Source organism: Rhinoraja longicauda, chromosome 16 (genome assembly GCF_053455715.1).
Source record: "Rhinoraja longicauda isolate Sanriku21f chromosome 16, sRhiLon1.1, whole genome shotgun sequence".
Classification (NCBI taxonomy): domain Eukaryota; kingdom Metazoa; phylum Chordata; class Chondrichthyes; order Rajiformes; family Arhynchobatidae; genus Rhinoraja; species Rhinoraja longicauda.
Window position 1 is genome coordinate 44,194,313 of NC_135968.1, and position 24,753 is coordinate 44,219,065.

The window sequence follows — 24,753 nt, forward strand, 5'->3', positions numbered from 1 at the left end:
ATAGAATGATACAGCGTGGAAACAGGCCCGCTGGCCCAACGCCAACACTGGTCAACATGGCCCATCTACACTAGTCTCACTTGCCTGCATTGGCCCATATCCCTCTAAACCTGTCCTATCCATGTACCCATCCTCAACTATCTCCTCCGACATCTCATTTCATACACCCACCACCTTTGGCATAAAAAAATTACCCTTCAGATTCCTATAAAACTTTCCCCCTTCACCTTAAACCTATGCCCTCTGTTTCTCAATCCCCCCACACTGGGCAAGAGACTGTGCGTCCACCTGATCGATTCTCCTCATGATTTTATACACCTCTATAAGATTACCCCTCATCCTCCTGGGCTCCAAAGAGTCCTAGCCTGCTCAACCTCTATTTATAGCACAGACTCTCGAGTACTGGCAATACCCTTTTAAATTTTCTCTGCACCCTTACCAACATCTTTCCTATAACATGGTGCCCATAAATGAACACTATACTCTATATGTGTCTTATATAATTGGAACATGACCTCCCAAAGTCTATACTCAATATTCTGACAGATGAAGGCCATTATGCCAAGTGCCTTTTTGACCATCCCATCTATCTGTGATACCACCTTCAAGGAACTATGTACTTACACTCCTAGATCCAGAGCCCCACCATTCACTGTGTAGATCCTGCCCATGTAAGACTTTCCAAAATGCAACACGTCACATTTCCCTGTATTCAATTAATTCCTCAGCTCACCTGGCCAATCGTTGCAATTTTTGACAACCATCTTCACTATCTGCAAAATCACCAATTTTTGTATCATCTGCAAACTTGCTCATCTTGACATGTACATTCTCATCCAAATCATTGACATAGATGACAAACGAGTAATGGGCCCAGCACCAAACCCACTAGTCACAGGCCTCCAGTCCGAGAAGAAACCTTCCCCATCACTGCTTCCTTCCCTGAAGCCAAGTTTCTATCCATTCAGCAATCTCTCCTTGGATCCCATGCGATTTATGATGAACTGAATATTCATCGAATATTATCCCATGGTGAACATCAACACCATGTTTGTTTCTTTCTGTTGCTCACCATTTCAGCAATATACGGTCCAGAGTTCAGAACCAAATACCAAAAAAGAATTAAGCACTTCAACTAAAAGAACTGTGTCTATTAATTCTTGTGAAATTGCACAACAGCTTCAACTAACCAGCCTTGCGCATTCTCAGAGCCTACCTTTTCTGCACGTTTCCTTGCCTGGTGTTCCTAACCAGTGCTACCCCAGTAACTGCAGCGTGGCTAGAAGGATGCTGATGCACTGAAGACTGCAGATGACTTTGTGGGATGATGTTGAGCAGCTATTGGCACATGAAAGACTCAGCTTCATGTGGAGCCTTTTTTTTTATATGAATGGTCAAAGCTGGGTTCACTGGTTAGCTGCAAACAGAATGAGCATCGGTGCTGGAATGACAAATGCTGATTCCGTTCAATCTCCAACAAAGGGAAATGATGTCATACAGAGGGAGAATAGCCAATTTGTCCCCTGGCCCCGAGCCATCATCATTCATTAGGCAGCACATCAGCAATCCTGGTAATAGGTTGCAACAAAGGTTGTACAAATACGATGCCAGGTTAGACCTTCAAAACCCTATGGACTTTGCCAGACCTTTTTCTGCAGCAAATACATCACGAGGCTGCTAATGCAGTTGGAGATTTTTCGGCTTCCACTGTTGTTTTATGGGTTTCTTCACAAGTATACTTGTAAAATTACTCACTCGTTCCAGAAATGAGATCAAAGCTCCCTGCCAAGCTCCATGCCAGGTTGGTGCCAGACTTATCAACAATGCTTTTAGGCCATCTTGCCGATGCCCCAAGGATTTCAATGTGGATGCTCATTAGTCTTTTTCTATATCTGTCCCATTGAAATCCTCACTGGAGTCCTTTGCTGCAGAACATTCATGATCGTGCTACATTTTTTCCTCTGTCCACACTGCAGGGCATTTGCTGTCCATACAGCACTACATCACTGTAGATCCCCCAAGCCAAGGTTTTCAAATGACTTTTTTTGAGCTGCTGTTTTGAGAGTGCCAGTCATGGTATTTCTCCATTTTTACTCTCCTCTTGCTGCTGCATCACCACACACTAGCTTTTATCTGGAAGGTGAGGGGTGCTAGATTACCATGAGAGAACGAGCATGTTTACATCAGAACCATCTAGAAAGGATGAGATTGTGGGACAAGGGGAGGGTAGAACATGAGATGGAGGAGAGGTTTCAATTGCTCACTGTCCATCGCCTTAATTACAACCACTCCAATTTTGTACAGCATCATCTCATCAAGGTGACCACATCTGTTCCCTGCAGATGGGCTACTCCTGCCAGTGACTATACACCACTTAGAGTCATAGAGTGATACATCGTGGAACTTGCCCACATTGGCCAACATGTCCCAGCTACACTAGTCCCACCTGCCTGTGTTTGGTCCAAATCCCTCCAAACCTGTCCCAACCATATACCTGTCTAACTGTTTCTTAAATGTTGGGATAGACCCAGCCTCAACTACCTCCTCTGGCAGCTTGTTCCATGCACCCACCACCCTTTGTGTGAAAAAGTTACCCATCAGATTCCTATTAAATGTTTTATTCACAAAATGCTGGAGTAACTCAGCAGGTCAGGCAGCATCTCGGGAGAGAAGGAATGGGTGACGTTTCGGGTCGAGACCCTTCTTCAGACTGATGTCGGGGGTGGGACAAAGGAAGGATATAGGTGGAGACAGGAAGATAGAGGGAGATCTGGGAAGGAGGAGGGGAAGGGAGGGACAGAGGAGCTATCTGAAGTTGGAGAAGTCAACGTTCATACCACCGGGCCGCAAACTGCCCAGGCGAAATATGAGGTGCTGCTCCTCCAATTTCCGGCGGGCCTCACTATGGCACTGGAGGAGGCCCATGACAGAGAGGTCAGACTGGGAATGGGAGGGGGAGTTGAAGTGCTGGGCCACCGGGAGATCAGTGGCGTTAATGCGGACCGAGCGCAGGTGTTCAGCGAAGCGATCGCCGAGCCTGCGCTTGGTTTCGCCGATATAGATGAGTTGACATCTAGAGCAGCGGATGCAATAGATGAGGTTGGAGGAGGTGCAGGTGAACCTCTGTCTCACCTGGAAATGTTTTCCCCTTCACCTTAAACTTATCCTTGATTCACCTACTCTGGGCAAGAGACTCTGTGCATCTACCCAATCTATTCCTCTCATGATTTTATACACCTCTATAAGATCACCCCTCATCCTCCTGCATTGTAAGGAATATGGTCCCAGCCTACTCAACCTCTCCCTATAGCTCAGACCCTCCAGTCCTGGCAACGGACTCAAAGATTTTGCTCTGCAAAAGAGGGAAGCATGTTGGTGAACATTGCACAATGTGTTTGGGTATGTGGCAGTCATTGTTGAGTAACTGGGAACGACAGGGAAATGTGGGTGTGAGGTTTGCAGCTTTACTAGTTGTGATAAGGTGTGGTACACTACATGAACATTAGGTATGAAGCGTTATTGATACAGGTTGTTGGTATTTAAAGATGGGGTGTGGTGCATGGAGCATTGTCTGAAACTAGTGAGACAGTGGTAGAATATCACATTCTCAGGTGAATGAATGTGCAAAGTCATTGAAATCGTTATGGTATGACATTCAGATTCTCAATGCTTGGTGCCAGCCAATTACATTTTAAACTACTTCCTCCACTTGACTTTGCAGGAGGTGCCCTGTGGATCAATTATTATTTGTCTTTCTATCTCCTTCACCAAGGTCTCCAATGCACCACTAATTGTGGAGCCCACTTTCTCATTTTCACCATGTCAATCTGACAAAGTTGCCTCTCCAACCTTCTAATGATCTTAAAGGATACAATGCATCCGTTCTATTGAAGATCCAGACCAGGTGAGGTTTGTGCATGTACAGGCAACTTTTTTAATTTGTGATGCCCATTCACAAATGATGCTGCTTGCTGGGCCATTAGTTAACTAAAGAGCATGATTAATATTGATTCAATGATTTGATCGTGCCAATCAGCAGGCAACGCAAGTTTTCACTCTGCCCATTGCAATCTTCATACCCATTTTTCTGTATTAACCAATACTGTAATCCCCAGGGACCATGCATACATTGTGTAAGAGAGAAATGTGAAAGAGAAGATGTACAAGCAAAAGTACAAAGGAAACAAAGTAAAAGGGTGTATATGCCAAGGGGTTATGGGCGTGCAGCATTAGATTAGAACGAGAAATGATATACATAAGTGATGGAACAAGTAAATGAGCACAGGTAAAAGCTTACATGAAAAGGATTACAGATGAAAAATTGATAAAGACAGAGAGTAAAAAATATGGAAAATAGAATTTCACAACATAGGAAAAGCACCTTTTTATACATTAAATGGAGAAACAAAGACGATCTGGAGTGCAGGAAATAAAGAAAATGTGCAAAAAATAATGGAAAAGGCCATAAACACATCTATAATGGCATGAATAGAGCCTGCAGGGTGGGTGAGAACAGTTCGGGAAGACAGCAAGCAGTCACAAGGAAATAAGGGAGTTAGAAGCAAGTGCATTAGGAGAGTGTAGGTTTTGCACAGTGGGCCAATAAGTCCACAAGAGACTGCACAAGTAAGACTAGAAGCGGAGAGAAATGTGAAAAGACAGCAAGAGTGAAAAGGGGACAAAATGGAAGAGGATCATCCAATGAGCATGGGCAAGAAGCAGATGCCAACATGTTGGGGTGGAGAGCACACATTGTGAAAGCAAGAGCAGACAACAATGTCTCAGAACAGCTGCCAACAGACTAGGAAAGAGAGTAGGAGGGGTTTACAGCGAGGGGAAAAGGAAGTGTTAATAGAAAGGATCATGCAGAGATGAAGGAAAACCAGGAACCTAGAATTTAGGAACGTGGACAGAAAAAGGAGAGGACCAAGAGGAGTAACATTAGGAAAGATTAGAAAGGAGTCAAAGAATTGTTGAAGGAAGTCACAAATGATGTTCATGTTCTGTACAGCATGAGAAATTTAAAAAAACACGAAAGGAGTGTCGAAGACATGTTTTTAAATTGATGGCCAAAAACAATGTAAAAAGACGCATTGAGGAACTTAGCTGAGTTTTCCTTCATGGTATTGAAGAGAAGTAAAAATATATATATTTGAGCGTGTACTATTTTTATGATATTCAGTACTTGCTTCTTTGATAGCCTGCCTTAAGGCATTATAAACCAACAAACAACCCATTTTTTTCCTGTGTTATCCTCTATGAACAGACACACACATTCAGTGTACAGAAAGAGCAACGATACAGAGCGTTAAGGAAGAGAGTAAACATAGGAATGCTTTGGTAAGAGATTTGTTGGGGTCAAAAGGCGGCTGTGAATGGATTATGAACTTTTCAATACAGGAGCTTAATAAGCAAAAGAAGCTGATGTTTTTTCTATCCCGTTTCTTCAGCTCTTGTAGTATTCAAACTAAATTTAATCCACTTATCATTGACAGCATCTATTTCTGAACTAAATGTAGTTGCTTGAATGAGCCCCTTTTACTCCCATGTCCTTCCATTTTGCACCATTCAGCCCTCTGCCCTTTACCTAAACCTTGAAGCAGTTCTGCTCCTCTTTTCAATGCTCTTCCTCAATGATTTGATTCCCTTCTTCTTATTGATAAAATCTTACCAATATTACTTCCACAGCCACATCTCTTTTCCCATGCAAATGCTTCCAGTTCTACTACATAGCACCAAATGCTATTTTTGTCACCAGGCAAACCGTGGTTCCACCCTGCCACTGACATTCCTTTTGTTCTCTCCGCCCTACCTCCTCTCTGCAACTTAACTTTCCCACTTTTGCAGTTCAGATGAATTATCAATGACCCGCAATATCAATTCTGTTTCTTTCCCACAGACATTGAGAATCACCGGCATTTTGTTTTGTTTCAGATTTTCAGCACCCACAGTTTTTTTTTGCATTTCAAATCTACCACATACATGCTAATTGATTCTGCAAGCCCACACTCACCAAATCCTATGAAGATTCATTTGAGCCACAGTTTAATTTTCCCTTCCAACTTCACAATTCCCCTCATTGTTGCTGCGTGATCCCAGGATCCTTGCTTTTGAGATCTGCCCTCTATCACAAGATTTCCTTGGATTACTTCAGATACCTAAAATCCCAGAATCAGCAATGTTTCAACAGCCTCTATTTGGTACAATTAGATTCAGCAAATGAATCTACCTCAGTCTGTAACCCATTTCTTTCTAAACCTCGCACGCTTGCCTGGGTTTGCAGCCAATGTATGTTATTGCACCCTGTATTAATAATAAATCACAAATTTGCCACACATTCAAGTTATGTGTGACCAAAGGCAAATAACTGCTGATACATGAATGTCCAGAAGCCATTGATGCAGCAACAAAATTGAGCTTTTGGCCTGGTGCCCAGGGCATGCACTTCACAACTTCTAATTGGAATCACCAGTTATCGACATAATTCCACATCAATGACTTTACATTGGGAAATTTTAACATTACAATTTACATTCAATTTTATTGTCATCTGCTGTAATGTTGCTCCAGTTTATAATTGCTTGTTGGATTAACAGAGAACATTTGTTTGCATCTAGTAGCTACCATCTTACTTATTAAAGGCTTTTGATTGAGCAATCTCATGCATGTCCAACTTACCATTTACTCAACTGACATTTATACATACATCCTCACTAAAGATACTCAAATTCTCAGTGTATGTTACTTGATTTTTTCAAAACATTTGCTTTTTCCTTGGAAGCACCAGCACATCACTACAGAGGTAAGTATTCATGACTTGTGACTGATTGTTAACCTCAAGCTTTTATAGCTTATCGAAAATAGCAAGGCTATGCCATTACTGCATCAGCAAACAGTGTTTGGCTGGGCTAATTCAAATACCAAGTCTACCAAACCCAGGGCAGTGTTAACCTGGATCAGAGCATGAGAGCAAAACATCACATTTAATTTGGTTATACTAGTCCTGTTCCAAGAGAAAAATAGTTGCAGTCAAAACCCTGAATTGTACAATCTGAGTAAAACAATCTCACAATTATTTCTACATCTAGAGTATTAAATGAATCAAGTTGTATAACTTAATAAATGTTCACTTTTGTTTGCCCAGTTAATGAATGAATTTAACAATAACCTGCCTGGAAACAGCCATAATTCCGTGCTTTACAAATGTATTAAACACACAATTTGAATTTCTTTGGCCTTGAAATGGTGCAAAGGTTACCACAGGTGAATTAAAAAAGGTAAACCAGACAGTGTACTGCACTTAATTACAAAAATTAATCAGCATCTGGTAGACTTCTACGTAAATGTAACACTGATACATGGTCTCCATTTCCTCATCCTCCATTTCACATCACTGAGCAGTATTGGCTTTGTATATCAACACATACAATTTAACACTGCTTACTGATGTACTATCCCAGTAAAAGTAAAATATCATTGAAAAGTAAAATATCGCTGACAGAATATAGTGAACACGAATGATAACTGTCAATATCATTTAGCAAAGTCAGATGTAGCAAAATCCATTACTACAACCAAAATGAGCTGTAGAATTATTTGTTACAGTCAACTCGCTATTCCAAAACTGAAGCATTCTCAAACCTCTGTGAATGATTTTGAGTTCATTTTAAACAGGAATAATATTGAAATTTGAAATCTATGGAAATTATGGGGTTGACATTGTCAGCTAACAAAGATCATATGCAGACCATGAAACATACACCAGCATCTAGGATCTTAATGTGTCTTGTCAACAGATTATACTTTACCACACTAACAAAGCATCATAACAATAGTTGACATTACCCAGGTATACAATATTACATTTTTCAGGCCACCTAAGTAGTCTGTTTGCTTTTGCATGCTTCATTAACAAGTAAGTGCAATGCAGAATTTAAATTATTTGTTCAGCACCTGCGCAATAGTGCACAGTGCCAATCTCTCTCCACTCTGTAATTAATTTATGTGCTACAACCTATCTTCTTACAGTAAAGGATATTATCCCAGCAACATTTAAAACTTCTGACCCAACTGTGCCTTTTGTGCCTTTGTCTTTTTTTTTAAAAATAGTATGGAAATACACACAATGATGTTATATTACATATAGAGAAGGACATCAGTGATAAAAGCCCAAGCCCACGAATAGAGGATAAAATGGGTACATCTATTGCTCAAGATTCTAGTTACATGCTGCACAAACTAGAGCAAATACGTGAGAAGCACACAGAAATGAATGTTTTCCTTGGCTTTATAACAATTGCAATACTTTATGGTCCACGATTTTGCTCCACCTCTAAATGTTTGACGTCAAAACAATTGTCCAAACAAAGCGGCATTAAAAAGGCGAGGGGGGGGGGGGGGGTCAGCTGTCGCCATAATGACAAAATGAATTAGAGAAAATTAAAAGCGCACAGGGGTTTGCAATAAATGTAATCTCACTGACTGCAGTGGGGGCCTAGCCGATTGCAGTCTTGTCGACAGTTACTGCTCTGAATACAGGCCGGCCGCTGAAATGTCCCAAATTAACGCATATTTAACAATATGACATTTAACGTTAATTACATTTCACTCAACCGGTGAACAATGGCACGTATAATGGAAATTTTAGAAATGAAACAAAAATGCTTGGCAACATAGTGTAAACGTTGCATGAATTAAACAAGTGTTGAAGACAGCTGAGACCACTGTTCTTCAGCCAGTTTTTTTTTCCTTTTGGTAGTGGGGGTGGGGTCGGCAAAGAATCTTGGTGTGAGACAGTGACAAGGACATGGTCACGTGAATCGAGGATACATTTGGGCCGATCTTTGTAAGTGACTAGCTGGAAAAGACCAGATGCGGTATTTTCACTGCAATGTCATGTCCCAATAAAGATGGCACTACAATATGGCTGTGAAGGTCATGTCCTATCACGTTTTTTGTACATCTGGTTATGAAGGAAAATATCCGAGGACGCATTACTGTACCTGAAATTGCAACATGCCGTTGTTGTTGTCTGTCCTAAAGGCGTTGTCGTCCATCCAAGACTTGGGATTTAATGTGGGTGCAGTTCGAGGAAACTTAGGAGGGGCGATCACGTTGCTGGAAAAGGGTTTCTTTAGCGGAGAGATGGGGTTGAGAGGGGACGGCACTCCGACAGCTCGCCGGGGATCCCTGGTTTGTAGCCCGCCCCAAGGGTTGGGAGCAGTGCTCCAAGTCGTGTTCTGGTGGTTGTTCCAAGCCGAGGAGGGCTTGCTTGTCATGATGGGCTGGTGGCTGTAGGCGCTGCGTTGGGCGAAGGGAGCCTGCGGGCTGACCGGCGACCTCCTCTGCTGCTGCTGTTGTTGCTGCTGTTGTTGTTGTTGGGCGGCTTGGTGGTGCTGCGTCTGCTGAGCCAGACCGATCTGCGGCGAGAAAGTGCCACCGAAAACCGGGTTGACGTGAGTGAAATTTTGGAACAGCATTGTCCCATTCACTGGCGGGATCCCTTGGAAAAAGCTATCATCTACGGTGTTGGTCGTGCCGGTGGACCACGTACTGAACGAAGGGGACAAGGAGGTACCAGGCTCCTGGGGTTGAAAGCTCAAGCCGGGCAAAATTGGCGATTCCATCTGCGCCTTCTCTTTACTCTGGGCAGACACCGGGGCGTTTATACTCACAGAGCTCTCTTCTGACTTGGGGGTTTCTGCGGTTTCGGTGCTTTGCTCTGACCTTGGTGAAAGCTGCTGGGGTTTGCTTTTGTCCATCAGTAAATCATCCTGCATGGTTTGCGGAGCTGAAAGGGGAAAAAACAAAGACGCGTTATTATTAGCTGTGTTCTGGTACTCCGGCGCCGGCGAAAATCCAGTATTATTGCTAGATGACTGTAAAGCAAATCTGTAATCCCCCATTTAGCCGAGGGATGGTTGGGGGGTGGGGGCAATATTAATAGTTCTCTTTTGAAAGAAGGAGGAGCAGCTTCACCCTTTCGTGTTCTGGTTTGCCCTCGGAATGAGAGATTTGGGATGCGGGCACAGATATTCACCAATTTCGCCACGTCTTTCTTTACACCGGAACTTCAGCTCTCACCCGCAATGTGAAACTGATTCTTGTTCCTGTTCAAGAGCTCTCAAAGCCCTTTGCTAATTTACATACGTCAATAAATAGTGCTGCGTCCTTCAGAAGGTTAAAATGCATTTTAAAATTTAATTCGCCCGATCATTTTCAAGATTTAACGTTAGATTTACAGCCCAGCGAAGCCCAAGGGATGTATTTTTGTCACTGGCGCATAGTCAATCTAAAATAAGTATCTGGTGTTACAGCTGCGGGCACCATACGGCATTTTATTTAAACCCACTGACCAACTGGAAGAGGGTGGGGAGGAAGAGGTGCAGAAACAGAAATCTGCCTAATTCGAGTAAGCAGCCAGTTTTGCACCAAAATTAACCTCCACTGTTAAACGAACAGGCGATGTGTTGAAAATACGACCTCGATACAAAATAAATGTAACAACCAGCCATTATAGAAGCAAAAGCGTATTTGACACGTAACTTATGACCTTGTCCATTTTATTCATATCCTTTTATTACTGACACAAATTAGATTTCCAGTACCGAGCACTATGAAATTTTACTATGTCCTACAATCTCCTGCGTAGTGTCGTCTCTCGTGCAGTATATTTACGCCATTTATGTTTTTTTAAATATATAAAATGGCTCCTTGTGCATGTTATTGCACGTAAACGACGATTGGACAACTCCTAATTCTACTTTCTGAAGGACAAATTATATATTAAAAAGCATGACATCAAAGTGACGATGTGCAAAGAAGTCTTCCATATTTAATAATGGCATCTATTCGATCGAAATTTAAATCTGACAACTATGCATGTCAGCAATCAAATCAAAACGTCGCTAGATTAACATGTGTTTAAATACACGTGGATTTTTAAACAGAACAATTATTTATCGTCAGCAACACCAGGCCCTCAAGGTCATTGTCAACTCGCATCCACATTCATGTCAAATGTTCCAAGTTTCATTTTGATTAGGAATGTATAGAGTAAAAAAATGCAAGAGACTGCAATCCCAAAATACAGCAAAAGACACATTTATTGTTCTATACGAGACGCGTGAAGAATAAAAATGAGTTATCTCAAGCAGGGCGTAAACGACAAACGCTCTTCTAAATAAATTGTTCTTTTAAACGTATGCAATGTTTCGCTACTAACAACAAAAGGTCTCCTTTACAAATAAAATATTAATCGAAGTTAACCGGACTAAGCAAAACAGTATCGTTATAAGAACAATATGACATTACTAGAAACATACTCCCTTTTTTACCAGATTCATAGCCTGTTATGCCGCATTGTTTTAAGATAGAAAGGCCAATTTGGAATATTGTAATAGTCAAGGTCACAAGAAACGTATCTTATCATTAAAATACATGATTGTTTTTTATTGTTTGGACAATGGAGAATTAACAAACGATATCACAGTCTTCAAATCCTTGCACTATAATAAACATTTAGTCGGAACATGCTTATATTTTGTATGCATCCTTAAAAGTAATTCTGGATTCAGCAGCTGATTACTCGTCGATGCCCTTTTCCTCTCTTGACAACCAATACGAGTTACCTTAGTATGAACCTTTGAATTAGTTTGTAAGTTAAAAAAAATAAAAAATGTGCCAATTGTGTTCTGGTGGTAGCGCAAACTTCCAAATGACCATGGACCCAACTGACCATGGAGCAAGCAAACAAAACCCCAGACAGTCGGATCCCATTCGTGCGCCTGGATGGGCGAGGCAGTGCATTGCGGCAAATGCAGTCCTGGGTTGGCTCGGGCTTGGGCGGCTGGGCGGGTGTGGAACTACATTTCCCAGCATGCGCGGCGGCACGGACCCCCGCCCCCCCTCCCTCCGCTCCGCCGCCCCGCTTGGTGAGTGGCGGACGCGCACATCCGGCTGTCTCCGCGCTATTATTCCATCACACAGCGAGCGAGCGCGCGCGAGAGGGGCAGGCGGGAGGGGCGAGGCGAGGCGAGGCGAGGCGAGGCGAGCGCGGGGCCGCGGCCTGCAGGTTGGAAATTACAGGCGCTTGTGGAAAAAAAAAACAATCGGCGCCTTTAGTCCCGTGCACGAGGGAGGTGGGAAGCCGCTGACTGGTGCGCGTTTGGGCCTAGTGTAGAGGCTGTGTGGGCCAGGAGCGGCGGGGCCGGGGCAGGGCAGGGGGTTCAGCCGCCTCCCTCCCTCCCCTCCCACGCTGTGGGTTTGTCCGCACCGAGGCTTTGTGTTTTGTTCGCTGAAACGTTCCCCAGCGTATCGCGGGGCGGGGGGGGGAGGAGGAGGTTTACAGCCAAACGCCAGGCCCAGCGCAAACCTTCACATGAATCTCCTGAGCTGAGATAAGCGGCGGGGAGCGGATCGCTGGAAGATGTCGGACGGCGCGGAGCTGGTGGCCGTCCCGTCCCACCCGCTGCTCGATAGGTGAGTGTGTCCGAGCGAGCGAGGGGCCTCTCCTCTCCTCGCCTGCCCGGGGCCGCGGGCAATCACTGCCATGGCACCCATGCCTGGCCATTTACTGTTGTTCTGCACAGAAAGCATTTCATTTAATCCGATCTTGGCCCATAAACTCTCTCTTGTATTGAAAAAGGATTGTGTGAAGAGATCTTGGAAGTGATCTTATCGCTTGTGGTTATATCCATAGGAAGACGTACTGATATTCAGTACATGTTAATTTCTTATTTCTGGTTTTACTGTTACATTAGACTTTTCTCCTTATTATATAATCAGTTTAATACCCATTCTGGTAGTGGGTGCTTATCCGTGTGGTATTATACAAGTTAAACCTGGGAATTTATAATCTTTAAGTATTTGTAAACATTAACTTTCGTCTACCGTTTCTGGACTATCTCCGACATCTCCCTACCGTTTCTGGACCTCACCATCTCTGTCACAGGAGACAGACTGGTGACTGACATCTACTATAAACCCACTGACTCACATAGCTATTTGGACTACACTTCTTCCCACCCTGTCTCCTGCAAAAATTCTATCCCTTACTCCCAATTCCTCCATCTATGCCGCATCTGCGCCCGGGATGAGGTGTTTCACACTAGGGCATCAGAGATGTCCTCATTCTTCAGGAAACGGGGCTTCCCCGCTTCCATTATAGATGAGACTCTCACTAGGCCCTCTTCTATATCCTGCAGCTTCCCTCTCCCCCCCCCCCCCCATTCGTAACAAGGACAGAATCCCCCTCGTCCTCACCTTCCACCCCATCAGCCAGCGTATCCAACAAATCATCCTCCAACATTTCCGTCACCTCCAATGGGACCCCACTACTGGCCACATCTTCCCATCCCCTCCCCTTTCTGCGTTCCGCAGAGACCGGAAGTTCCCTCCGTAACTCCCTAGTCCACTCGTCCCTTCCTACCCAAACCACCCCATCCCCGGGCACTTTCCCCTGCAACCGCAGGAGATGCAACACCTGTCCCTTTACCTCCCCCCTCAACTCCATCCAAGGATCCAAACAGTCTTTCCAGGTGAGACAGAGGTTCACCTGCACCTCCTCCAACCTCATCTATTGTATCCGCTGCTCTAGATGTCAACTTCTTTACATCGGCGATCGTTTCGCTCAACACATTCGCTCAGTCTGCCTTAACCAACCTGATCTCCTGGTGTCTGAGCACTTCAACTCCCCCTCCCACTCCAAGTCTGATCTTTCTGTGATGGGCCTCCTCCAGTGCCATAGTGAGGTCCACCGGAAATTGGAGGAACAGCACCTCATATTTCGCTTGGGCAGCTTGCAGCCCAGCGGTATGAACATTGACTTCTCCAACTTTAGATAGTTCCTCTGTCTCTCTCTTTTTCCCCCCTCCCCCTTCTCCCACTGTCTCCATCTATATCCTTTCTTTATCTCGCCCCCCTGACATCAGTCTGAGGAAGTCGAAACGTCACCCATTCCTTCTCTCCTGAGATGCTGCCTGACCTGCTGAGTTACTCCAGCATCTTGTGAATAAATACCTTCGATTTGTACCAGCATCTGCAGTTATTTTCTTACATTAACTTTCGTCAATATCATTTTAATTTGATTGTAGGGAACATTGTCTGTTCCACCATCTGCCTATCACCTGCTGGGCAGGCATTGTCCTGCCATCACCGCTCTTTCAACCCACCACAGTCAGTCTGAATGTATAGGAAGGAACTGCAGATGCTGATTTGCACTGAAGATAGACACCAAATGCTGGGGTAACTCAGCGAGACAAATAGCTTTTGCTGAAGCAGGATCTCGACCCGAAACGTCACCTATCCATGTTCTCCAGGGATGCTGCCTGACCCGCTGAGATACTACAGAACTTTGTGTCTTTTTTATTTTTTTGCAAATGGCAATATAATTGTTGGAAAAAATTAAACTAAGGAATTCTGATACCTTAAATCAAAGTAATTCTCATTCCAATTCCACTGATAACCTTTTTATCATTCAATACTTGGAATAGTAATTATACATTTTAAAGTAAAATAAAGGTGATATTTTTAAAAATAGGAAGAACTGCCTTTCTCATCAGTTTGAGTCATCAAGGAAATTTAGATATTTAAATGAAAATATCTGACCCGTAAATTAAGTTTTATCTGGTTTTATGAAATTAAAGTACATTTTTTAAAACTGAGAAATGTTGGTTATTATCTTCATTCTGATTTCATTGAGTATAGATTATTGAGCAAATCCAATTAAAGCATTCAAGTAAAGCATCCAATTAAAGATTTTGTAGAAAAAGCATTGTTAACCATCTCTAGCAATTTCTCATAGATTTCCATCTGTGATTTTTTTTGGGGGTGACATGTGAATTTTGTAGTTCATAAGGTAATTAGTGATAGGTGCAGGATTAGGCCATTCAGCCCTTCAAATCTCTCTGCCATTCAATCATGGCTGATTCATCTCTCCCTCCATTCTCCTGCCTTCTCCCTGGAACCCCTGACACCTGTTCGAATCAAAGACAACCGTAGTTAAAGAGTACACTTTGGTTTAATACTAAATATGCATGGTTTTTTTTAAAGCTTTTGGACAGCGATTAAAAAATGAAATGCATATGTTCAGGACTTGGGGCAAATAAATCTTTCTTGTATCTTGGTTAGAAACTAAACAGGAAAAATTATCCAATATTTGGTTGACCATATTCATGAAATTTTGTTTGCAAGTTGGCTGCAGTGTTTCCTACTGAACAAGAGCAGTTAATTTTCAGAACTAATAGGTTATGAAATGCATTGGGATACTTTTTAAGAAAAGTGCTTTGCACTGTAAATATAATTTCATATTTTTTTCTCTGGTTCATGTGATGATCTAGAAAGTCAGTGCTTCCTTCTTTAGTCAGAAAGATCGGCACCCCATAGCTATTTATGGCAAGTAATGTCTTGACTGTGCAGAGCTAATTCATACAAGACATAATAGATATCAACAAAGAATGATGAGTTATTAAGAAAACTGAAAACTTAACACAAATTATATTCAGATTGCTCATACAAAGTCCTACTGTAGACTGACTGTCCTTTCCCGTTATTATTGCAATGTAGGTGTATTGCGTGATACCCTCATTCAATAAAAAGTCCCCCTGTGGTTAACAAGATGGTTAATAAGGTTATCAATGGAAATAGAAGGGGAATCTTCTTTGCTGCAAAGTTTAATTTAATTTGATTTAACAAAGATTTTGGTTGCTAAGGAACACCTTTGGTAACATGTCTTTCAACTGCTGGATATAGTAATATTTAAGCATTTTTTAATCAGGTTAGTGGAAAAGAATCTGCAATAATAAGTTATTTAAAATAGGGTATAGGAAAGTTAGGGGATTCTCTTGAGCACCTGTACACTCCATCTGGCAACACTGGTGATTAAATGAATGACTTGGAAGTTTCAGTTTGTTAAAACCAGCCTATTTTGCTTTTGATTTACTGCACCCTCACAGGGAGGAGATTGACTAGCTTCTGGCATATTTGGCAAAGGGTATCCTCCAAGGGTTTATAGTACCTTCCATTATATAATTGTTTACATAAGAAATGGTTTGTTCAGATGAGGAACATGTATGTTTGTATATGCAACATATTAAGAGGTTATTTCAATTTGTTCACCACCAGTTTGTCAACCATAGCCTTTCCATTTTACGATTCTGTACAAAATGGGGAATTTATGTAGTTTGGAAAACTTGGCTTGAGGTGTAGTGAAAGAACATGTAAAGATGCATATTCAAGAATTTGAGAATAGGGTAAACCAAAAGATGGATTGCTCTTTCGGAGAGTTGGCATATGTCCTAGGATCAAATTACCTCCTTTCTTGCTGTGTAAGAAAATAACTGCAGATGCTGGTACAAATCGAAGGTATTTATTCCACAAAATGCTGGAGTAACTCAGCAGGTCAGGCAACATCTCAGGAGAGAAGGAATGGGCGACGTTTTGGGTGGAGACTGTGATCTTGATCTCTCAATTTAAATAATTATTAAAACATTGACAGATTCTTGAATGGCAAAATCATTTATTTGTTTGGACAAAGATTCTGAACTGGTTTTGAAATTGAAATAGTAACCTAATGTTGCCGAAACACTAGAAAGGAAGTAATGCAAAGTATTTTAAGAACAAGTTTAATGAAATGAAATTTTATACATGAGTCATTGTGATAAAACTATCACAGAGTAATGCAGGATGAAAACATGCCCTTCAGCCCAACTAGCCCATGCTGACCAAGCCGAATTCAACAGTAGTCTTGCATGTGGCCCATATCCCTCCAAACCTTTCCAATCCATGCTGCTGCGCAAATGTCTTTTGAATGTTGTTTTTGTACTTGCCTCAACCACCTCCTCTGGGAACTTGTTCCATATATCCACCACCCTATGTGAAAAAGTTTCCTCCCTCTCCATCCCTCCCCCTTCCCAGTTCGACCAGTCTTACTGTCTCTGACTACATTTTCTCTGTTGTTACCTTCATTCTACATTTTCCTTGACCTCCATTCCCTTTGTCCTATTTTCACACCTTACACTTCCTTATCAATGTATCTCCCTCTCCCCTGACATCTGTCTGAAGAAGGGTCTTGACCTGAAACGTCACCCATTCCTTCTTTCCAGAAATGCTGCCTGTCCCACTAAGTTACTCCAGCATTTTGTGTCTCGCATTCATTTCCAGGCTTCTTGAAATAACTTTTAAGTGCAGGGTGTTCCAATCAAACCAAATACTCCAATGGATGCACAATGATCAAATACACCAGATAAGATAGTTTAGAACATGTTACCTGCTACCTTTTAATTGATAGCCGTGCTCTGAAAAATAACTACCGCATTGGAAACAGCAAATTATCCTATTGTCAGTAAACAGCATTCAATTCCGTACGTCTTGAAATAACCTTTCAGTGCAAGGTGCTCCAATCAAACCAAATACATCAATGGATGCAGAATGATCAAATACACCAGAACAGATAGTTTAAAATGTGTTGTTACTTGCTACCTTTTAGTTGATAGCATTGCTATGAAAAACAACTTTTCCACATTGGCAATAGCAAATTAGTCTATTTGCAGCAAACAGCATTAAATTCCGCTTGAAACGGTCTCGGCGATCGTTTCATTGAACTCCGCTTAAACCTATCTGATCTCCCGGTTGCTAAACAATTTAACTGTCCTGTCTACTGAACTTGCTTTATTTAACTTAGATATTTGTTTCTGCCTTCTAATCTACTGCTTTGGGTCCCACCCACCTGCCTGACTAGCTTAAACCCTCTGGGTAGTCCTAGCAAATCTTCTTGCCAGCATGAGTTACAGGAAATGCCAAACAGCTCTTGAGCAAATGGGTACATTGTGATTTCCAGAACTAGAATTAAGGTATTTTTTAATGTAGTTATTTCAATCTGCAATGCACTGTTTTCCAGTTTTTGAATCTGGTTTAATGAGTTAAAGGAATTCAACAAATTAAGTGAGTCAATTTGGCAATTGCTTGTAGATATTGAAGTTGGGATATTTAGTTCTTACTTTAATAAATGGTGGTTAAATATTACATGGACAGAGAAGGGTTAAGGAGGGACAGTCTGGCCTAAGATGGATTCTTAGAACAGCTTGTACTGGAGCCTACCAGGGAGATGGCAATTCATGGATTTAGTGTTGTGTAATGAACCTGGTCTGATAAGGGAACTCAAGGTAAAAGAGCCATTAGGAGGCAGTGATCACAATATGATAAATTTTACTCTACACATTGAGAGGGAGAAGGGAAAATCAGAAGTGTCAGTATTACAGTATAGCAAAGGGGATTACTGAGGCATGAGGCAGGAGCTGGCCAGATTTGACTGGAAGGAGGGAAGACGGTGGAACAGCAATGGCAGGTATTCCTGGGAATAATGCAGAAGTTTCAGGATCAATTTATCCCAAAGAGGAGGAAAGATTCTAAGGGGAGTAAGAGGCACCTGAGGTTGACAAGAGAAGTCAAGGACAGCATACAAATAAAAGAGAAGTATAACATAGCAAAGAAGAGTGGGAAGCCAGAGGATTGGGAATCTTTTAAAGAGCAACAGAATATAACTAAAAAGGCGATATGGGGAGAAAAGATGAGGTACGTGGGTAAGCTAGCCAATAATATAAAGGAGGATAGTAAAAGCATTTTTGGGTATGTGAAGAGGGAAAAAATAGTCAAGGCAAATGTGGGTCCCTTGAAGACAGAAGCAGGGGAATTTATTATGGGGAACAAGGAAATGGCAGACGAGTTGAACCGGTACTTTGGATCTGTCTTCACTAAGGAAGATACAAACAATCTCCCAGATGTTCTAGTGGCCAGAGATCTTAGGGTGACGGAGGAACTGAAGGAAATTCACATTAGGCAGGAAATGGTGTTGAGTAGACTGATGGGACTGAAGGCTGATAAATCCCCAGGGCCTGATGGTCTGCATCCCAAGGTACTTAAAGAGGTGGCTCTAGACATTGTGGACACATTGGTGATTCCAATGTTCTATAGATTCAGGATCAGTTCCGGTGGATTGGAGGGTAGCTAATGTTATCCCACTTTTTAAGAAAGGAGGGAGAGAGAAAACGGGAAATTATAGACCAGTTAGTCTGACATCAGTGGTGGGGAAGATGCTGGAGTCAATTATAAAAGACGAAATTGCGGAGCATTTGGATAGCAGTAACAGGATCGTTCCGAGTCAGCATGGATTTACGATGGGGAAATCATGCTTGACTAATATTCTGGAATTTTTTGAGGATGTAACTAGGAAAATTGACTGGGGAGAGCCGGTGGATGTGGTGTACCTCGACTTTCAGAAAGCCTTCGACAAGGTACCACATAGGAGATTAGTGGGCAAAATTGATACAAAGCTGGGTGGCAGTGTGGACTGTGAGGAAGATGCTATGAGGTTGCAGGGTGACTTGGACAGGTTGTGTGAGCGGGCAGAAGCATGGCAGATGCAGTTTAATGTGGATAAGTGTGAGGTTATCCACTTTGGTGGTAAGAATAGGAAGGCAGATTATTATCTGAATGGTGTCAAGTTAGGAAAAGGGGACGTACAACGAGATCTGGGTGTTCTAGTACATTAGTCACTGAAAGGAAGCATGCAGGTACAGCAGGCAGTGAAGAAAGCCAATGGAATGTTGGCCTTCATAATAAGAGCTGAGTATAGGAGCAAGGAGGTCCTTCTGCAGTTGTACAGGGCCCTAGTGAGACTGCACCTGGAGTACTGTGCAGTTTTGGTCTCCAAATTTGAGGAAGGATATTCTTGCTATTGAGGGCATGCAGCGTAGGTTTACTAGGTTAATTCCTGGAATGGCGGGACTGTCATATGTTGAAAGACTGGAGCGACTAGGCTTGTATACACTGGAATTTAGATGGATGAGAGGGGTTCTTATCGAAACATATAAGATTATTAAGGGGTTGGACACGTTAGAGGCAGGAAACATGTTCCCAATGTTGGGGGAGTCCAGAACTGGGGGCCACAGTTTAAGAATAAGGGTAGGCCATTTAGAACGGAGATGGGGGGAAACTTTTTCAGTCAGAGAGTTGTAAATCTGTGGAATTCTCTGCCTCAGAAGGCAGTGGGGGCCAATTCTCTGAATACATTCAAGAGAGAGCTAGATAGAGACCTTAAGGATAGCGGAGTCAGGGGGTATTGGGAGAAGGCAGGAACAGGGTACTGATTGAGAATGATCAGCCATGATCACATTGAATGGTGGTGCTGGCTCGAAGGGCCTACTCCTGCACCTATTGTCTATTGTCTAAACAGCTAACGCAGGATTCAAATAGCTGGTTTGGACTAACCAGTGTCGGATGGCAGTTGTGATATTTAAGTAAAATGATGAACTTGTGACTGAGCTTCAGCAACCCAAGTTAGACGATTTCAGAGGCTCACATCCTCTGAGTGAAGAGGTTTCTCCTCATTTCAGTCTGAAGTGCACGACCCTTTATTTTGGGATAATGACTGCTAGTCCTTTACACGGGGAAACATTTCGCAACTGCCACCTTGAACTGTCTCAAAATAATATTATTTCAATTAGGTTGCTTTGTTTTTAATCTCTGGAGAATACAAGCTTGAGATACTCAGTTTCTCCTATGATGGACTTCCCATCTCAGCATCTGGTATGGTAAATCTTCTCTGAACTATAGCAAATACAGATGACCCCTGCATTACAGCCATCCAGGTAACAGAAATTCACCCTTGCAGAACTCGCAAATCACTGCCCAATAATTTGTGAAACATTTTTTGGAATTCTTTGAGATCCCAATGAATTTATTGGCTAATCAATAAACAGAGAAAATAGGTGCAGGAGGAGGCCATTTGGCCCTTTGAGCGCCAAATGGCCAAATAAGTTGATGAATATCAGTCCATGCAAGATGTCTGCTGTTTTTAAAAGTATCTCCAATTACATTTATCTGATGTCAAAAAGAAAAGTGAAACAGGCTTACTAAAGTGGTTATTTGATCTGCAGATTATTAAAGTACATTTCAATACAGCTGCAAACATCTTAAATTTGAAAACTTACAGTCAAAGTAATCATGAAATCTGAATTTTTAACGCAACCTTTAATTATCTTGGCCGCTTAATATAAACTGCACTAATCTGCAACATTGCTAAATTTATGCTTTGTTTGCTAAATGCGTTTCTATAGTCTACATTTATATTTCAATCAACAATTTGGATTTCTATTGGTACTATTGTTGTATTATAATGCCTTCCACCCGGATATCCTGAAATGAGTGCCTTTTCTTTGCTTTTTCCAATTTGTTTTGAAGAATTGGTGGTTAATAGTGTGAAAAAGTTAAATGTTGTGAGAATTTGTTGAACAATACAACAATCTGTCTCTAAGCATTTAAATTTAAACATTTGCAAAGAAGCTATGAAGAATGGAATTTGTTAGTCTAATATTTCTTGGAAGTTAGAAGGATCTATAATTAAGAATAAGCATCTTTAGCTTGTTCAAGAATATCAGTGTGGAGTTATTGATTGTACATAGTACCCGATGAACCCATTTGAATATTTTGAGCAAAAAGATAACTAAAGTAACAGGTATAGTTACTTGGCTGTGACTACCTGAAGACATTTAATAAGATCGTGTATCAGAGGCTGTTGGCTATTTACTAGGCCCATAGAATTATTAGTTAGGCCATATAAAATTAGGAATAGAAAGAATTGTACTCTTAATTAGAAGAAATTGGTATTGCCCAACAAAGGTCTGTGCACGTGCCTCAATTGTTCACTACATTTCCTTATATAATGGCATGTATCCAAATCATCACCTATGGATGTTTAGTATGTGGCATAGATAGGAGCATAGAAGTACTATGTGAAATTTATTATCATTTAATTGCTAACTGGTTCAAATTGGAAGATGAGTGGATCTATTGCTTCTTCTGTTATTGGGATGTGTATACAATTGAATGTCCAGTTCTGAGGTTGCTGATGTGGGACGTGCCAACTCTGCCACAGCTGGCGCAAAGGATGCTTGATGATCTGCATCGGTTTGGTAGTTTGGGACATCGTTACCTTTATCACTGTTTATATTTGCTCTGACAACGTAATCTCATAGTGATATGGCAGGAAGTTCTCTCCTGTGCTTTGGATGGTATTTGTCCGTAAAACATTATCTTATGAGAAGTTCTTCGAAAACAATAATAACATTTTCCGACAAAGTGGAAACCACTGTTTATATTTCAAGGTGCCTGGTGAATGTCTGGAGATGAAGGCTTGTGCGGTATAAATTGTATTCTTCAGTGCCTACACTAAATTCTTTGAAATTGCATTTGTAGTTATACATTTTAAGAGCACAGGGTCTATTTATACTTTTAAGGGCAATGCATTTGAGTAGCTATACCTCTGCTGTATAGAAGCATGGAAGTTTGAGTACAAAACAATTATTTCAGTACAAATACATCAAGAGTTGAGATTTGTATCACTATCATTTGCAAACAGTACTGTTGTAAATGTTGAAAGTAACTATTGCTCATTTTGCCTGGCATTGCAGCAAACAACAAATTTGAACATAGTCACATCTACAGTCATTAAATATTTGTTTCATCTTGTGTATGTTGAAGTCAAAGGGTACATGAGGGAGCAGTTTCTTGGCAAACAAGGCTGATATTTGGATATATTAATGAATGGTAATATTCTGTCTGTTGGCAACCCTGTCAAATTTCCATTATTTTATCAAGGTCCAAAATGTCATGATGTATCCTGCATCTGAACATTTTGTCATCTTGATCATTTCTCTTGTAAAAAGACTTAAGGATCTACTCTGGGATATTGAAAATTATTTACCTGTAAAATAAATGTAGGTTTTGCAATCGACATCCTGCAAAAATAAAACTGGATGGCCACTATGAATGCTGTCTTTGTGTTCTCCATACATGTGAAGATATACAGTGCCTTCCATAATATTTGGGACAAATACCCATCATTAATTTGCCTCTTGTCCACAATTTGAGATTTGTAATAGAAAAAAATCACATGTGGTTAAAGTGTACATTGTCAGATTTTAATAAAGGAAATTTTTAGACATTTTGGTTTCACCATGCAGAAATTACAGCAGTGTTTATACATAGTCCCCCCATTTCAGGGCACCATAATGTTTGGGACACAGCAATGCCATGTAAATGAAAGTAGTAATGTTTAGTATTTTGTTGCATATCCTTTGCATGCAATGACTGCTTGAAGTCTGTGATTCATGGACATCACCAGTTGCACGGTGTCTTCTCTGGTGAGGCTGCCAGGCCTGCATTGCAGCCATCTTGAGCTTGTGCTTGTTTTGGGGGCTAATCCCCTTCAGCTTTTTCTTCAGCAGATAAAAGGCATGCTCAATTGAGTTCAGATCGGGTGATTGACTTGGCCACTCAAGAATTTACCATTTTGTCGCTTTGAAAAACTCCTTTGTTGCTGTAGCAGTATGTTTGGGATCATTGTCTTGCTGTAGAATGAACCACCGTCCAATGAGTTTTGAGGCATTTGTTTGAACTTGAGCAGATAGGATGTGTCATTCTTCAGAATTAATTATGCTACTACCATCAGCAGTTGTATCATCAATGAAGATAAGTGAGTCTTCATGAAGTCTTCTGCAGCAGCGGACAAATCCACACCTGACTCCTGAAGAGTGTTTCTGATCTGTCGGACGGGTGTTTGGGGACTTTTCTTTATTATAGAGAGAATTCTTCTGTCATCACCTGGGGAGGTCTTCCTTGGCCTGCCAGTCCCTTTGCGATTAGTAAGCTCACCAGTGCTCTCTTCTTAATGATGTTCCAAACAGTTGATTTTGGTACGCCTAAGGTTTGGCTGATGTCTGACAGTTTTATTCTTGTTTCTCAGTCTCATTATGGCTTCTTTGACTTTCATTGGCACAACTTTGGTCCTCATGTTGATAAACAACAATAAAAGTTTCCAAAGATGATGGAAAGACTAGGTGCTGAGAGCTCTCTTATGCCTGCATTAAGGAAGCAATTACAAACGGCTGTGAAGCCATGTGTCTCAAACATTATGGTGCCCTGACATGGGGGGACTATGTATAAACACTGCTGTAATTTCTACATGGTGAAACCAAAATGTATAAAAATACCCTTTAAAATCTGACAATGTGCACTTTAACCACATGTGATTTTGTTTCTATTACAAATCTCAAATTGTGGGGTACAGAGGCAAATAAATAAGTGATGGGTCTTTGTCCCAAACATTATGGAGGGCACTAGCAGAACAAAATACATTAGCAATATTGATTGCCACTTGTGAACCTGTCTAGGAAGGATGCTCGAGTTACCATAAAAAATTAAGTTTTGTTTTCAAAAGAGGTTTAATCGAGAGAGGTTTTCCTGTTTCAGTTGATCGGAGTACTGACCTAATTCACTGTTTTTATCAAGGTCATGTTTTATTCAAAGCAAGAAAATGACATTTGGCAAGAAGAACGTTTCTTGGGTTGAAATGGCATTATGTGGTGCACATGCACCAGACCCAAACTGTTTGAAAGCATGAGATGACCATGGTGAAGGATTATCACAATATTTTTTCATTATTTGGATCTACTTGGAATTAATTTTACTGTGGCACCATGAGAGTTAATGTGAGCTCTTCTACAAAATTACCATCGGGAATATTCAGAATAACAAATCACTAATTAAGTAAACCTAATGAATCCAGCCCAGTTTGTAATATGAACATTTTATGTGGCTTATTTAAATTCTTATTTCATAATAAACAGTTGTCAATAGATAATCCTGTGAATTGAATGATGAATGCTGAATTAAATAATGAACATTAGTCCACTCTGT

The 24,753-nt window shown here is 41.4% G+C and overlaps 2 protein-coding genes across 6 annotated transcripts in view; one reads left to right on the forward strand and one right to left on the reverse strand.

The window, feature by feature from the left end:
* Positions 1–11,873, reverse strand: part of cpeb3 (cytoplasmic polyadenylation element binding protein 3) — a 105,004-nt gene extending 93,131 nt beyond the window's left edge. The window contains exons 1-2 of one of the 5 annotated variants that reach the window (XM_078413717.1): positions 11,631–11,873; positions 9,003–9,790 (exon numbers count right to left, since the gene is read on the reverse strand). In XM_078413717.1, the coding sequence (XP_078269843.1) occupies positions 9,003–9,779 (777 nt within the window). In that variant the 5' untranslated portion in view covers positions 9,780–9,790; positions 11,631–11,873. Of the gene's footprint in view, positions 1–9,002; positions 9,791–9,978; positions 10,143–11,630 lie in introns of those variants that run through there. The other 4 variants (XM_078413712.1, XM_078413715.1, XM_078413714.1 and 1 more) reach the window with 4 other exon arrangements.
* A 78-nt stretch (positions 11,874–11,951) lies between these two features.
* Positions 11,952–24,753, forward strand: part of marchf5 (membrane-associated ring finger (C3HC4) 5) — a 66,016-nt gene continuing 53,214 nt past the window's right edge. Inside the window, exon 1 of the mRNA XM_078413718.1 lies at positions 11,952–12,480. Coding sequence (XP_078269844.1) covers positions 12,428–12,480 — 53 coding nt within the window. The 5' untranslated portion in view covers positions 11,952–12,427. The remainder of the gene's footprint in view (positions 12,481–24,753) is intronic.